At 40.6% G+C, this 15,587-nt stretch overlaps 1 protein-coding gene across 3 annotated transcripts in view; it reads left to right on the forward strand.

The window, feature by feature from the left end:
• Abca8 (ATP binding cassette subfamily A member 8) overlaps positions 1-12,025 on the forward strand; it is a 65,229-nt gene extending 53,204 nt beyond the window's left edge. For all 3 annotated transcript variants that reach the window (XM_013067620.3, XM_013067621.3, XM_013067623.3), the window contains 8 exons: positions 1,925-2,085; positions 2,552-2,627; positions 2,705-2,799; positions 3,594-3,713; positions 3,888-4,028; positions 9,595-9,674; positions 10,878-10,933; positions 11,047-12,025. In XM_013067620.3, the coding sequence (XP_012923074.1) occupies positions 1,925-2,085; positions 2,552-2,627; positions 2,705-2,799; positions 3,594-3,713; positions 3,888-4,028; positions 9,595-9,674; positions 10,878-10,933; positions 11,047-11,145 (828 nt within the window). In that variant the 3' untranslated portion in view covers positions 11,146-12,025. The remainder of the gene's footprint in view (positions 1-1,924; positions 2,086-2,551; positions 2,628-2,704; positions 2,800-3,593; positions 3,714-3,887; positions 4,029-9,594; positions 9,675-10,877; positions 10,934-11,046) is intronic.
• The last annotated feature ends 3,562 nt before the right edge of the window (positions 12,026-15,587 follow it).

The following is a 15,587-nucleotide window of genomic DNA, read 5'->3' on the forward strand; positions in this document are numbered from 1 at the left end:
TGACAGCAGGCAATGGGAAGAGGTCTCTTTGGAATGTCCCCGGCTCAGCTGACCCTACCTGGACTGCTTACTCAGCTGGGGCAGCTCTCCAGTGCAGACACCCCAGGGCCCCAAATCAGTTCAGTATTGTTCTTCTCATCAAACAGTGGAATAAAGGCATAGTTGTTCATTGCCCCACTGGCATAAAACATTTCAAAATGAGAGCTCTAAGTGATAAAACCGACTTCTTAGGTGTTATGAAATGAGCTTAATCAGATCTGCCAGTATGACGGTTTTCAACCATGTTATTCTCTTAAATACTTCCAGTAATCCCCACTCTGACAGGTCACCTCTCCTTGACCTGTGGCTGGCTGCAGTTGCTGTCTTCCGTGTATTTCTGCTGCAGCTCTCTCTCCTTTGCTCACCCTACTCCTGACCTTGGTCCAAGATCACATCAAGCTTCGCCCTGCACAGGGCTTTGCTCTTGCTCTTTGTTCTGCCCCAGACGCCTGCCTCTGCCCACAGATGGGCTCTCTGATCGCCCAATCTAAAACACTTTCCCCTGCTCTTCTCCACCCCAACTTCACAAATATTATGTCAAGCTGCTAATAAAAAACTGTTTTATCCAATTTATTATTTGCTTATCCCATCACAGAATAGAGATGTCATATGGGCAGAGATACTGAAGAGTTTCTCCTTTCCAGGCAAAGCTCTTGTGCAACATCTGAAACACAGAAGAAACAAAAAAATAAAGTTATCTGAATGAAATGAAGTGTTGAACAATTAAATTAAGGTGCTTTAGTCTGATACCATTGAAGGGATTTATTATGTCAGCCATAATTTCAAGATTCAACAAATCTAACATATTTCATTTTTTCTTTTAAAAAATAATTTCTAAAATGTATTTTATTGGTATTTAATAATTGGACTTCTTTATGAGGTAACAATATGAAGCTTTCTATATTGCTTACAATATGGAATGGTTAAATCAGGCTCATTAACAAAATCTACCACCTCACATACTTATCATTTTTTGGTGGTGAAACATTTAAAATCTATTCTGTTAGCAATCCAAAAAATGAAATGAATTATTATTTATATAGTCACCATTTTGTGTGAGAGATCATGAAAGCTTACTCTTCCTTTCTAACTGAATCCATGTAAGCTTGGATCAACATTTCCCTTTCCTCTTCCAGCTGCCTCTTCTGTCCTCTGGTAAACATCATTCTACTTTCTAATTATATGAATTCAACTTCTTAGAGCCTGCATTTAAGTGAGAGTATGCAGTACTTGTATTTCAGTACCTGTCGTATTTAGCAAAATGTCCTCCAGATTCACCCATGTTGTCTCAAATGACAAGATTTCCCTTTTTAAAGGGCTGAATTGTGTTCTGTTGTGCATGGACACCACGCTTTTTTCTCCATTCATCCATTGCTGGTCACTTAAATTGATTTCATATCTTGCCTGTTATGAATAGTGCTGCAATAAAGAGGGGAATGTAATATCTCTTGGGCATAATGATTTTAATTCCTTAGGCTATATACTCAAAAGTAGGATTACTGGGTCACATGTTAGTTACAGTTTTCATTTCCTGAGGAGAATTCGTATTATGTTCCACAATGGCTATACTGAAATATGTATACCATCCACAATAAACATGAATTCTCTTTCTCTACCTCCTCACCCATGCTTACCTCTAGTCTTTTTGATAATAGCTCCTATCACGGGTGTGAGGTGACATTATTTTGTGCTTTTAACTTGCATCTCAATGCATTTCTCAACATAGGATAATGTGATACCTTTGCATACGCTTGTGTCTGTGTGTTCATTCTCTGAATGAATTCTTTCTCCCCAGCTAGATTGTGACCAGAACTAATAAGGAGAAAGAAACCATACCAATACTAAGAGGAGCATTGCAAATGCAGGTTCTGACATCTGTTCACAGGTGCTCCTGAGAGGGAGCAGCTCTCCTGAACCCCAGGGCTTCCTGGGGTACTGTCCTCAGGAGAACGTGCTGTGGCCCAGCCTGACCGTGAGGGAACACCTGCAGGTGTTTGCCGCCGTGAAGGGGCTGCGCAAGGGCGATGCTGAGGTGGCCGTTACACGGTACACGGGGAGCTGCACCTGGCTGTTCTGTACCCAGGGGACAGAAGGAAGTTGGGGGTGACAATGTTCTCCGACACTTCGGATGGGCAACTCTAAATGCTGACCCATTCAGAGTTCAGTAGACTTACACAGGGTTTTTTTCTCTCTTTCTCTCATTTGAAGCATGAAAAGATAAAAGTACACATTCAACGATAAAATTTGTTGAATGCATTTAAACTTTAGGTATGAACTAGAGTGCACAAGAATGATTTGGACACCATGAGCTGTGCTTATAGTTTTACAAGATGCCAAATGTATCTCACTGGGGGATCAGGTCAGCTGTCAGATTCAGAGCACCCAGTCTCCCAGGGGGTTTCCAGAACCTCGTGTCTGGGCTCTGTTCCTGCACTCTCGCTTTCCCGGGGCCCGTCCTCCCCTCACCCTCCACACCTTGGAGCTGACTAAAGCTCTGCTGTGTCCCCGCCAGGCTGGTGGAAGCCTTCAAGCTTCAGGACCAGCTGCAGGCCCCCGTGAGGACCTTGTCAGAGGGGATGAAGAGGAAGGTATGGAGAGCTGGAGGGCTTGGTGTGGCTCTGTGTGCTCGCTGACCAGCACCAATGGGCTGTCCCTGTCCTTCCAGCTGTGCTTTGTGCTGAGCATCTTGGGGAACCCTTCAGTGGTGCTTCTGGATGAGCCGTCCACCGGGATGGACCCCGAGGGCCAGCAGCAGATATGGTGAGGAGCCGAGCTGCCATCAGGGCCAGCGCTGATTCCCATGGGAGAGGTTTAGGTTTTGTTAATGCTTTTTAGACACACAGCAAAAGTCTCTCCTTCACACTGTTTTTAGGAGTAGCAAATATTATCCCTATAATTAAAATTAATATTTGGCCAAAAACTTCTTTCTGTGATACTTTATATCCAGTTCTCACTGAGGAAAAAATAAGCTTTTCAGAATTCAGTACTCTTTCACTGTTTGGTTTGCTTGTTCGGCCCCTTTTTGTACAACAGGTTTCCGTTTGTACAGTAACTAGTGACTCACAGAGAGCTGGGGGACCAAGTTGGCCTGTGAAGTTCGGCTTTCTGAATGCTGCTGCTCAGACACTTTCTGTTTCTCTTTCTCAGCCCTGAAGGTCCTGGTGCTTCAGGAGTGCAGCTCACTTTTGTCTGTCTTCTCACTGCACGTTTATCTCTGCTCAAACTTGCTATTCATGTATCCTTCCCTCCAGTTTCCCCAACTCTCTTCTTTAGTTAAAGTCCCCAGTTTAGGGCTGGGCATGTGAAACAGTAAGAGAGTGCTTGCCTCGCGTGCAAGGCCCTGGGTTTGATCTCTACCACTTCCAACAAAACAACACCAAAAAACCCCACAATATTCCTGTCCAAACAGATTGGCTTGTGCTCATCCTGCCTGACTCACTCTTGCCCCTAGATTTATTATTTCTCCTTTCTGCTTTAGCAGAAATTTCCTTTCTACCACTTCCAGATGAAGCAGAAGACTTCCATTAACTGTAACTATTCTCTTGACGACGTAGGAAAGCAATACGGGCCACCCTTAGAGACACAGAGCGGGGTGTGCTCCTGACCACCCACTACATGGCAGAGGCCGAAGCCGTGTGTGACCGAGTGGCCATCATGGTGTCTGGAAGGCTGAGGTGAGCGCCCGTCTTGGCCTACACCTGGCCCATCCATGTTATGGAAGCTGACAACACTTATGCCACCACCCTTTTGAAACGACAGGACAGTGGTTAATCAAGACGTTTGGAGCATAGTTTTAGACATGCTTCCCGTGTTTGTCTTGTCCATTTTCGATTCCTCTTCTGCTCCAGGTGTATTGGTTCCATCCAACACCTGAAAAGCAAATTTGGCAAAGATTATCTGCTGGAGATGAAGGTGAAGACTCCCACCCAGGTGGAGCCCCTCCACGCGGAAATCCTGAGGCTCTTCCCCCAGGCTGCTCGGCAAGAAAGGTAAAGCTGGTGCCAGCTTTCCATCTGGTACCAAATATTGTTTTTCCTGAGAGTCGTTTTGCTTTGCCATCACTGGGGGCTACATTTAACCCAAAAGAAAACAACAAAAAAACTAAACAAAGTAAATACTGTATTTGTGGGACACAGCAAGAAATAAAATACACAGAGGGTCGATTACGAAGCCAATGTCACCTGTGTTGTGGGTTACAGTGTGCTAGGTGCAGCTCCTGGCCTGTTATCTAGTCGGCATTCAGATCTTTAAAAGTAGACACCGTTATTCCAATGAGTAACTTGGATAACGAGCTGGTGTTTACAAGGAATTCACTAAGCCAATTTATTTAGATGTACAGAAAAGTTGCATCTATACTGCAGATTTCCTGTACAACACTCACCCAATTTTCCTTATTAATATCTTGCATAACTTTGGCTCAGTTTTCAAGGCTAAGTAATTAACAACAGCACAATGCTGTTAACGAAATTATAGATTCATTCAGATTTCACCACTTTTCCTACTAATGTCTTTTTTAAATTACAGAACCTATCTGGGATAACACACTGAATTTAGAATCTATTTTTAAGATTTTTTCAACCATTTGACAATAAATTACAGATAGCATGACACTGTACTTTTCAATGTGGTACTAAATATCTCCTAAGAACTACTGTAATCAAGATAGTTTATGCCCAAGAAATTTAACATGTGACAATAATATTAGATAATAAGTTTTCCAAATAAAGTTAGGGAAAAAATTTCGCATTTGAATCACCAATGTGCTTTATATTTAAACCCCTCAAGAGCCAGTCAAAATTCAAACATTTTGTGTTATGTTGATCTCCTTTTTAAAATTAGTGCATGTTTTACTGTATACAAGGATTATATTCATTGTGGGGATGTGGTACATGTCTACAATGCAATTATTTTACTTATTGCTCTCTATTCTCTTCTTCCTTCCTCAATATCTGGTTTCTCTTCCCACTTGCAGAAGGTTTATCTCCCTGTTCCATAATATTTTCTTTTCTTTTGCTTCTATTCATACCTTGGCTTTCTCATATAAGAGAAACAATGTGGTATTTATGCTTGCATGTCTGGTTTACTTCATTTAACATGGTTTCAAGGTGCATTTTCCAACAAATGACTCAAATTTATCATTCTTCATGGCTGAGTAGTACTCTGTTGTGTATATTTACCACATTTTCTTGGTCCATTTATCAGTTAATGTATATATGGGTCATTTCCAAGAGTTAGCTATTATGACTTATGCTCCTACACAACAGATATATGTATTTATGCTTCTATATACATGAGGTCATTAACTTTTTTGAGAAGATGCCTAGAAGAATAGCTGTGTCAAATAGAATTTCTGCTTTAAGTTTATTGAAGAATCTCCCTGCTGACATCCATAGTGATTGAACCAGTTTACATTCCAAGCAACTATGTAGAAGGGTACCTTTTTCCCTACAGCCTTGCCAGAATTTGTTATTAGATTTCCTCCTTGCTTTTTGAGTTCCTGTTGCATGGACTATTCTTTTTCATCCTTTAATTTTTAGTGTATGAATTACTTTTTGGATTAAATGTGTCTCTTGTATGTAGTATTACCGCTAAGTTTTGTTCCTTTGATTAAATCTGCCAATCTGCGTCTTTTGATTGGGTAATTGGGACCATTTACATTGGGAGTCATTATTGAAAGGCATTGACTTATTCCTGACATTTTGTTTTTCTTTTTCTCCTGTTGCTGATTCCTTTATTTTCCTTTGCCTAACTGTTCACCCTGCTTGATGTTTTCATCCCATCATACATTTTGGCATTGTTGACTTCATATTCTCTGTCTAGGGTATCCTTGAGAATTTTATGGAGCACTGGCTTGGGGGTTAGGAATTTCTTAAGGTATTCTCTGTCATGGAAAGTGCTTATTTCTTCATCACTTCTGGAACACAGTTTTGAAGGATATATTTGTTTGGGCTAATATTTGTTTTCTTTTAATGTTTGAAACACTTCACTTCAACTTCTGCTGGCCTTTGAGGTTTATGTTGAGAAGTTTGGTGTAATTCTAAGGCCTTTACCTTATAAGTGATTTGCTGTTTTCATCCAATAACTTTAAAGGCTCTATCCTGTGTTGGACTTCTGGAATTTTGACTATGAGGCATCATAGAAAATTTTTTTCTGGTCATGGCTATTTGGGGTTCTATGTGCCTTGCTTATTTATATGTTGAATTCTTTCTCCTTACTTGTAAAGTTGTATGCTGACTCCTGTAAATATTCTTGTTTATTTTTATGTTGAATTCTTTCTCCTTACTAGTAAAGTTTTGTGCTGACTTCTGTAAATATTCTTTAAGCCATTTATGCTGTCCTTTCTGTAATTCTAATTAATCTTTTTGGAGTCACTTGTAGCTGTTGGATCCATTTCCCATCATCCATTGCGTGTTTTTTAAAGGTATCTTGTGTACACCAGTCCCATTTTCTAATTCTGAAACTCTTCTCACACTGCTCGCTTCTGTTTCCTATACTTTCATTAGAATTTTTTTATTTCCCTTATTCCTGTTTGGCATATTTTCATGGACTGTAATTCTTTGTTGAGTTGGTCATTCATGTTTTGAATCATTTTAGTTAGTTCTGAAAGTTTTTGATAGTATCTTCTTTAAGTTCATTGACAGTTTTGTTTATTAAATTTATTATCTCTTTAGTTATATCACATTGCTCCATTATTTCCTCCCCATTGAGGCCCCATGGATCTCCTTTAAGGGAGTTGGGAGACATTTTATCAGTTTATTTTCTCATGGTGTGTGTATGTGTGTGTGTGTGTGTGTGTGTGTGTGTGTGTGTGTGTGTGTTGGGGGTTAAGGGTCAATTAGAATAGAAAGACTTTGTTGCTACTATGGAGGTCACTCTAGTTAGTGTCTATTTTCCAGTGATGTGTTCTTGGCTTTGTTTTGTTTTGTTGTTTATCTACCTCTTTAACCTACTCCGCTTAGTAAGATCAGAGTTGGTCACTGTCTTGCAAGGAATCTACTGGTTATAACAATGTCAACAGATCCAAACATGCATCCATTATATACATTAAAGTTTATTTTAACAATTTCATTCTTTTATTAATACTCCTTACTGACTGAATTCTACTAGTACCAGCAGACTAAGACGTGGAGGGTAAGGAGAAAAAAAAGTGCAAAAGGAAAGGATTAAGTCAGTAAGAAGAGAGGGAAAGAAGAGAAATATCAATAGATAAAATATAGGAGATCAGACTCTGTTGGAATTATTTTTATAGCTTGAGTAAAGGGTGAGTGTCCTATCTAAAGACTGATGGAAGCTGTGAGATTGTCAGAACCTGTTAATTTGTTGGGGGTTAGTTTATGACTGGATCCTCTATGCACAATTTTGGTGAGGGCTATCTTGACACGGCCATGACACACTATTTAAATTGAAGCACCAGTTAATTTTTGCACACATGCAGACACCATATCTATATCTTTCTATATTTATATCTACATCTATATCTCCATAGCTATCTTAGATGAGAGGAAAAAAGGAAGGGAAGATAAAGGGATAAGAAAGAGAGGACAAAAGAAAAATAAGAGAAGGGGAAAATGAAAATAGTAATTAGAAAGAAAGTATAGAAGAAAAGTTTAAAAACTCATGCATTTTCAAAAGCACAAAATCAAAGCATCCTCATGGTCTCATTCATACTGCAGTTTGAGTTCAATTTTGGGCGCCCAAGTTGCTTCCCCCTCTCCAAACTTCTGTCAAAAGCTTCTTGCTCCCCACGGCTTTTTCTGCACAGCAAATCCCACCTTCGCCTCAGGTTTTCCCTCCAGGAGGCTTCCATCTTGCATATCCCAGGCACCCCCAGGCACAGACACTACTCTGTGTTTCCATCCCCAGTCCTTTTTCAGTCCCTTTCCCCAAAGTGTCACTTTCTGAGACTTGGAAAAAGCCCCAGGGCTCCTTGCTTTCAGCAGTCCCTGAGGAGGGTGTTGGGGGCTCTCCTGTGGGCATTTGCTAGTGAGTTACTGAGTTACGAGAGGTCCCATAACCACAATGCCCCAGTGTATGGGGAAGGAATAGGCGAGTAACTATTTCTGAGTCAATCTGGCTGCTTCTTTCCCCAGAGTCCTACCACTCTCAGACACTGCTCGCTTTTGCAAGCCTGAAGCCAGTTTTTTTCCTTGCTCAAATCCTGATCCTTAATCAGAGTGTCACCATTGTTTTCAAATTCCCCAGAGCTTGCTGCTGGTGTCCTCTTGAACATCATTCTGGCTTTTAATATCTCTCATACTCTGGGTTGCAAATATTTTGCTGGCTGTATTTCTCTTCCCCATGGGAAGGGCAGAGTAATCAGGAGACTACTTCATCAGCCAGGCCACCACTGAAATGCTGATCCTCCTTCTGGAGCCAGATCCTCTCCCAAGGTGATGTCTAGGTCATTCCTGGGTCATAAGGGAGGTTGCAGTCCAGGAGCAATGAGCTTCCATTTCTAACCCTCCCTGATGCTGGATTTTGGTCCAGTGGGTTTCTCCTTCTGATGACTTGGCCAAATTTGGTTTTTTGCTTGTCCCCCTGCTTTCCTCCTATGCTTGTATTAAAGTCTCTCTCCCTCACTGCTCCTACCTAGCTGACCATGGTGATCTCCCAGTAAGCAGATTTTATTATTATCATTATGAATGAAAGCTCCATACTAAAACAGATGACTTAATAGATTGGAGGTGACCAATGGCAGAACTAGACTGTAGCCCTTAATTTTATTCTATATTCATAATTACCCTGATTTTATATAAAAGTTCATGGATGACACCCTCGTTGGAAAAGTTATACAGATATTTTTCCCTAGAATTTTCAGGGAAAATGAATTACAGGGCAAAAATCAGAACAATGAAAGAAATAATTCAGAACAGCAAGAGCTATTTATTAATCAGTGGTTTATCTAAAACCTGTGGAGTGTATTACTAAATTTGCTACCCAAGATTCTAGTAATTAATGGGAATCAGTAATTGTGGATAGGGTTGACTGTTCCATAAATGCAAGAAAATAAATCCTTTGAAATGAAATCACATTCTGACTATTTCTGATCCTAAGGAGGCTGATATCTACCCAAGTAGCACCTGTTGAGCCTAAGGTCCTCCTGAACAGCATTTGAGGCCTGATTCCTGAAGACATCTGCTTTGACCTCAGAGACCATTTTGCTTACTCCCACATTGGGAACACAGCTTTATTTGAGTGAGGGAAGGGGGTGAATGAATGGGTGGCTTTGTACAGAAGGAATCTACTGTATTTGGAAACTTTAGGAAATTATCTGATGGTGTGAGGGCCCTAAGCTCTCCCTTGTGGGTAGATGGCAAAAGCAAGACTTAAAATGTCACTTAGCCGGGCCCTACATTATTCCTGCCTTGGAGCCTGTGACACTAACCTGGAGAGTGGTATGCAGTGTGCTCCCAAATTTTACTCTTGGAGTTCCTACCATGACAAACGCTCTTACTGATGAAAGTTTAAAAATACAGAATATTTGCCATAGACTTTGGTCAGTTGGAGGTGATGACCAGCACATTCAGAGATCAACTCTTTCTCCTCTCCTCCCAGGTACTCTTCGCTGATGGTCTACAAATTGCCAGTGGAGGATGTGCAACCTTTATCACGGGCCTTCTTCAAATTAGAGACCGGTAAGCGAGATCAGTTTGAGTGAGGTTTTGAGAAGCAGATAATTCTCAAACAGAATACTTACAGAAATGACCAGCTAAACTGAGATAAAACCATGCTAGATCTTGATGTCAAAATCTGAATTTGAATTCTAGAGGCAGGAAACCAATGCGGTGAACAGGTTCTGTAAGTGTAGTTGTACATGAAATGGCACAAAGGATTTTTTTTTCATTTTTACTTAGTTGTATTTTTGGCACATAACATAATACAAGATTAGATGAAGTTCACTATACAGTGAAAATGGTTACATGCTTTTAGATCATAGATACATGCTCACTGCAGACACTATATTTAAGGCATATACCTTGCAGTGCATATTATGGACTTGAGCCATAGATCAAGAAGCAGACCTACAGCATAACCAACAGTAACCCACTCTCTGGCAGCTTCCCTTTGAGCTGGAGAACACTGCTTTAGTTCCTCCAAGCAGCTTGTTTCATTTTCCAATGTCTCAGTGATAGCTTTGCTCAGTTGCTACCTGACTTAAGGAAGAAATTCTCATGACCTGGCTCTAGAAGCATCTCTGACCCTTGATGACAGCATCCAAGGTCATCCTGATACATCTTCTTTCCAGTCCTCAGCTGAGCACCTCCACTCCCCAGGCTGTGTGATAGTTCACAGTGGTCTCTACATAGACATTGGTGTCATTATTAGCTTGGGACGTTGGGGGTCATATTTCCACCAAAAACCCATCTACTGGGCTGTTATGCTGACTCTAACTGTCCTACCCAGTCTAACTTGCTCAGCCAGAAGAATGTCCCGCCTGGTTAGGGACAGGCTGCCGTGGCTTCTAGAAAAGACCACTGATGTCTTCTCTTTAGTATGCTCATGCTGTTATTTTTTAAATGTCCCTTATTTTCACAATCTGTTCCTGTGTCGAGGCTGCTAAATTACAGCTCAAAAGCAGAGAAGGAAGCCTTCTCAGCACTGTTTCATAAGGCATATCTTTAAAGCTGCACAACCTCATGCAAGTGTGGCCCTAGCTGTGCCCCCTCCTAACCTAAGCAAACATGTTTACATATTTAAACCATATAATGTGCCCAGCCTAGGAATGTTTGTCACATCCCTTAGCATTGTTGCTTTCACTTGTTGTTTGTGCCTTACAATGATTTAGTCAATCTCATTTACAATGCATAAACCCCTGATGTCTGTTCACCTCTATGCAGTGAAACAGAGCTTCGACATGGAGGAGTACAGCCTCTCCCAGTCCACCCTGGAGCAGGTGAGGCAGTTTCTGTCATTTTATTTCATCCAGGGGATACAACTGTACTCAGTTGGAGCTAGGGAAGGCAGAGCGACATCCGTTTCTCTTCTTTTCTCCTTCTTCCCTTTCAGGTTTTCCTGGAGCTCTCCAAGGAGCAAGAAATGGACGATTTTGATGAGGAACTCGATCCCTCCGTGAAGTGGAAGCTCCTCCCACAGGAAGAGCCTTGAAGCTCCAAATATCTGTTTTCTTTATGCATGTTACTCTTTTATAGCAATAATAAGCCTCATCTCAGATATAGCACAAAATACTTTGAAACTCATGTGATAACTTTTCTCCATAACGTTAGTCCTACTGGGGCGGGCGGGTACGGCAGTGAGAGCAGAGATGGCGCCTGAGATTCGGCCAGACCACGCAGCCAGGTACCGGCAAGCACATCCCATTTCATACAGTGTTAAACTAAAATAGCACTTAGGATGATTTGTTTCCATGGCTGAGGATGGTGCAGAGACTGCTTGCTTTTCTCTCCCTGAACTTCACAATATAGAATATTTTCTTATCTTTTTGATTAGGTAAAATTAAGACATACTATTAATTCTAGGGGAAAGAGAATCAGTTGATTACCCAGCAGCATGGTTCTTGTCTCTTGTAATTCACCATTCTAAAGAGTGCTCAATTCCCTGACTCTCCTTTTCTGTCATTTTAACCCTCTAGATTGTAGAGTGTTTTGTCTTTTGTGACTATAAAGGAAATTCAAAACATGTTAAGGTAAATGCTTACGATAAGAATTTGAATGATCAAGTTGATGAACATTTTCCAATATATATTTTACCTACAAATTAAATATCAAATCTATCAAATATCTTTCTCTAAGATGAGAAACCCAACATATAAATAATCTAAAGAGGAAAATAAAAGATAGGTGATAAGAAACAGGGAGCTGGACTTGGTGGAGATGGAAAGGGGATCTGGAGATGGGTGACATGGGACGAATGTGAGGTTGGGGAAGCAGAAAGGATCAAGATGCAAAATGTCTGTGCACCACATGCCTACAATGAGTGTATTTATTAGGGGTTGCAGACACATGCTATTAAAATATTTAAAAAGAGACATATTTCTGCTTTTGTGTTTTTGATTGTATAAGGGTACTCTTTAAGGCACTAAATATCATAATTCTAATTTACTGTGTCTCTATACATTATGACCTGTCCAACTAGTAACCCTGAAACACTCTAAAACCAGCACCATAAATTGGCACTCAGGCTTAAATGAATTTTTTGTTGTCATTACTACCATTATTGTTATTAGCTAACTGAACATTTGAAACCAATTCTGAAAAAAAAAAAAAAAAACTACCCTGTACTTTGATTCTAATGAAATAAACCACTGCCCTCAACCTAAGAGAAAATTCACATGAAAGCTTAAGCAATGGGACCCAGATTATTATTTTTTTAAGGAGACACTAGCAGTAGTTCTATTTAACTTTTATGCGTTACACATGAATAGATATAAGTCAGCACAATAAAGATAATGTTTCACATTACTTAAATTAGTACTACAATAAGGTTGCAATGAGCCAAGTTCAAAAAACTGCACTTATCATTGTATTAGAAGGCTCATCTTCTAAATCACACATGACTTTCTAAGACTTGGTTGAATTGTACTATTAACCTTATAGTAGACTCAGCAAACATTTTAGTGGATATTATGGTTCAGAGTTAAAATGTTCCCAAAGCCTCATGTGCTCATAGGTAGAGCTTTTGAAAGGTGACTGGCTAATGGGGGCGGAATAGCTGACTAGCAGTTTGGAGGTAGGGTCTGGTAGGAAGAGGCAGTTCACTGTGGGTGTGGCTGAAAGGGTCTATCTCCCTTCCTGCATCCTCCCATGATTCTCTCTGCTTCCTGTCAGTCCAGGCACACAAGCAGCCCTCCTCCACCGCGATCCTCTCTGCCTTGTGGTCCTGGCATGGAGCCAGCCCACTACGACTGTAACTGTGAGCCAAAATAAACCTTTCCACTTTAAATTGTAGAGTCAGGTATCATGCCCCAGTAACAAGAAAATCTTAGTTAAGACATTGAGAGTTTTTAAATGACCTCGTGTTAATGCTATATTATGGGAGCTGGCCAAGAGAAGCATATATCACCTTAGCATTTCAAAAGTACATTCTCAAAGCTAAAAAATGAAGAAAAGTGAAAGTGTTTCAAGGAGAGGATTTATATCCAACATGCCTATAAAATAAACTGAAACAGTAAACTTAGGCAGGCAGAATTTCAGAACTATGATCATTTCAGAAGCATAGTAGGATAATGGCAACAGCATCAAAGAATACACATTATCTGCTAGATTCTACACATATACTGGTTATTTCATGTAGGCCTCATAATAGCAAATAATTATATATAATATGATAATTATTTCTTATCTGAAATATATCACTGGAAGAGGCAGAATTTCTGAAATGGCCCACTAAGATGCTTCCTCTCCTAATCTCGCTCCTGTGGTTATGATATGTTATTGTTCCATTGTATCTGTTTTGTTGCATGACACATATTATGTTAACATGAGAAGATTACTTTGGTAGTGGGCATGAACAGATTAGAGTATCTGACTTAATGGTCACATCCTATAACAAGGAAAACTTTCTCCAGATAGTCAAAGAAGGGGAAGTGATGGAGTTTTGAAGCATGAGGAGTTTCTGCTCTGTGTCCATCTTGGGAGATGCAGAGGCCATGGGAGAAGGACTGGGTGTGCTGTCCTGTCTAGTTGCAAGGGGCTAAGCCAAAAGAGAAAAACTACACTGCCACTGAATACTTCATAGTATCAACATACTTATATTATTGATATTTTGATATTGCTTATTATAACAGATAACATTGACTAATACAGGAGTTTGTGCCAGGAAAAGTATAACAGCAAAAACCTGGAAGAAGTGTTCCTCACACAAAAGCACTGATGCAATTGCCAAAGACTTTTGAACTAAGCCAAGTGGTTTGTCCCCAGTCCTTGTATGCAGCAGAATGTTCCAGGTGTTACCAATTACTGTTATTTTCTAGTATGTTTATCTATGTTATCTCTCTAGCTAGTCATACAATTCTTCATTGTTTATCTGTACTACATCATTCCCAAAGTGTCTAGCCAAGGAAGTAACTTAGTTGTTAGTTACAGATGTCAATACACATATTTTTCTTGTTTTGATTTATTGAGTTATAATCACTGCAGTTTTGTGTTTCGGTATCAGGGATCGAACTCTGGTCCTTGTGCTTGCGGGGCAGGCAGTGGAACCACTGAGCTAAATCCCCAGCCCTATCACTGCAATTTTGGAACAAAAAGAGTTAAAATTTTGAGTTAAAATTTATCTCCTGAAGTGGAGCTCTCATTGCAAATTGGAGGAAATGTTTTAATGTCTCTTTAAAACCCTTCTTTGGGTCCAATCCAAACTAAGAAACCATGGTTTCCGATGGGTTAATGCTTCATTGTATTATAAAAACCTAGAAAAAAAGTCTTAACTTGTTATTAAAAGTTGTAATTTGCATAAATGCTTGAAGTATTTCAAGTAGAAAGTAAGAATAACTTTATGAGGTCATAATAAATGAAAATATAATTATTATGAATAAATAATTTTAGTGATACTTTATTCTCAGCAAAGATGTGAGTTTTTTTTCAACAATGGCATTCTTGACATTGACATTTTGAGTGGCACAGCTTGCTAAATATTTGACTTTTTTCTCATTATTTTCAAACTCCATCCTAGTAATTCATACCATTATTCATTTACATTATCAAGAGAGAACATAGAAACTCAAAGCCCATATTTTGATCTATCCTCCAAACCATGCTAACTTCATTCTTTTTGTTTTTAGTCACCTAAACTATACTAATTGGTGAGATTTTTACCTTCCAACTAATACTTTCCACCACACTTGTCCCAAATTTCCAAACCAGGATCCTACAATTATCTACTCTTCTACATGTGAGGCTCAACATTGCCAGAGAAAGGCATTTTCATGTTTGCCAATACTATAAAACTGGATGTAGAGGTCCCCAGTCGTGCGGAACAAACGCCGAATCAGCCCGCTGCAGACAGGCAGGTCTGTGCATGCCCTACCGAGGTCCTGAGTCAAGCAGAAGACACCGAATCACCCCACTGCAGACAGGCAGCCACCTGATTCCACATTACCAAGGCGCAGAGGACACCAGACCACCAGACCAAGGTACTGAGTCCTACTGTTCCCGGCCCAGAGGTAGGGGCTTCTGAGCTGTAGTCCAACTGCTCCTGGTTCAGAGGAAGGGGCTTCCTGGTCACCATCCCTCCCGCTGCTCCCAGCCCAGAGGAAAGGGCTTTTGGGCCACCTTCTGTCCCGCTGCTCCTGGCCCAGAGGAAGGGGCTTCCCTGCCACCATCCCTCCGGCTGCTCCCAGACCACAGGAAAGGGCTTTTGGGTCACCATCCCTACCGCTGCTCCCAGCCCCTGTCCCACCTCACCCAGCTCAGAGGAGGTAAGCCGTGCAGGCGCTAACAGCCCCCGCCCCAGTCGAAATGAGAAAACACATAAATAAGTCTCAAAACCAGACTTCCAGATCACCTACAGCAACCCCAAAGGGAAATGAGATGGAACACTCTGATACTCAACCACCTGGACCCACTGAACTGGCAACAAAAGGGGATCTGGAA

Source organism: Heterocephalus glaber, unplaced genomic scaffold (genome assembly GCF_053883595.1).
Source record: "Heterocephalus glaber isolate CG9 unplaced genomic scaffold, H.glaber_assembly_v1.0 deba00000937, whole genome shotgun sequence".
In the NCBI taxonomy this organism is placed as follows: domain Eukaryota; kingdom Metazoa; phylum Chordata; class Mammalia; order Rodentia; family Bathyergidae; genus Heterocephalus; species Heterocephalus glaber.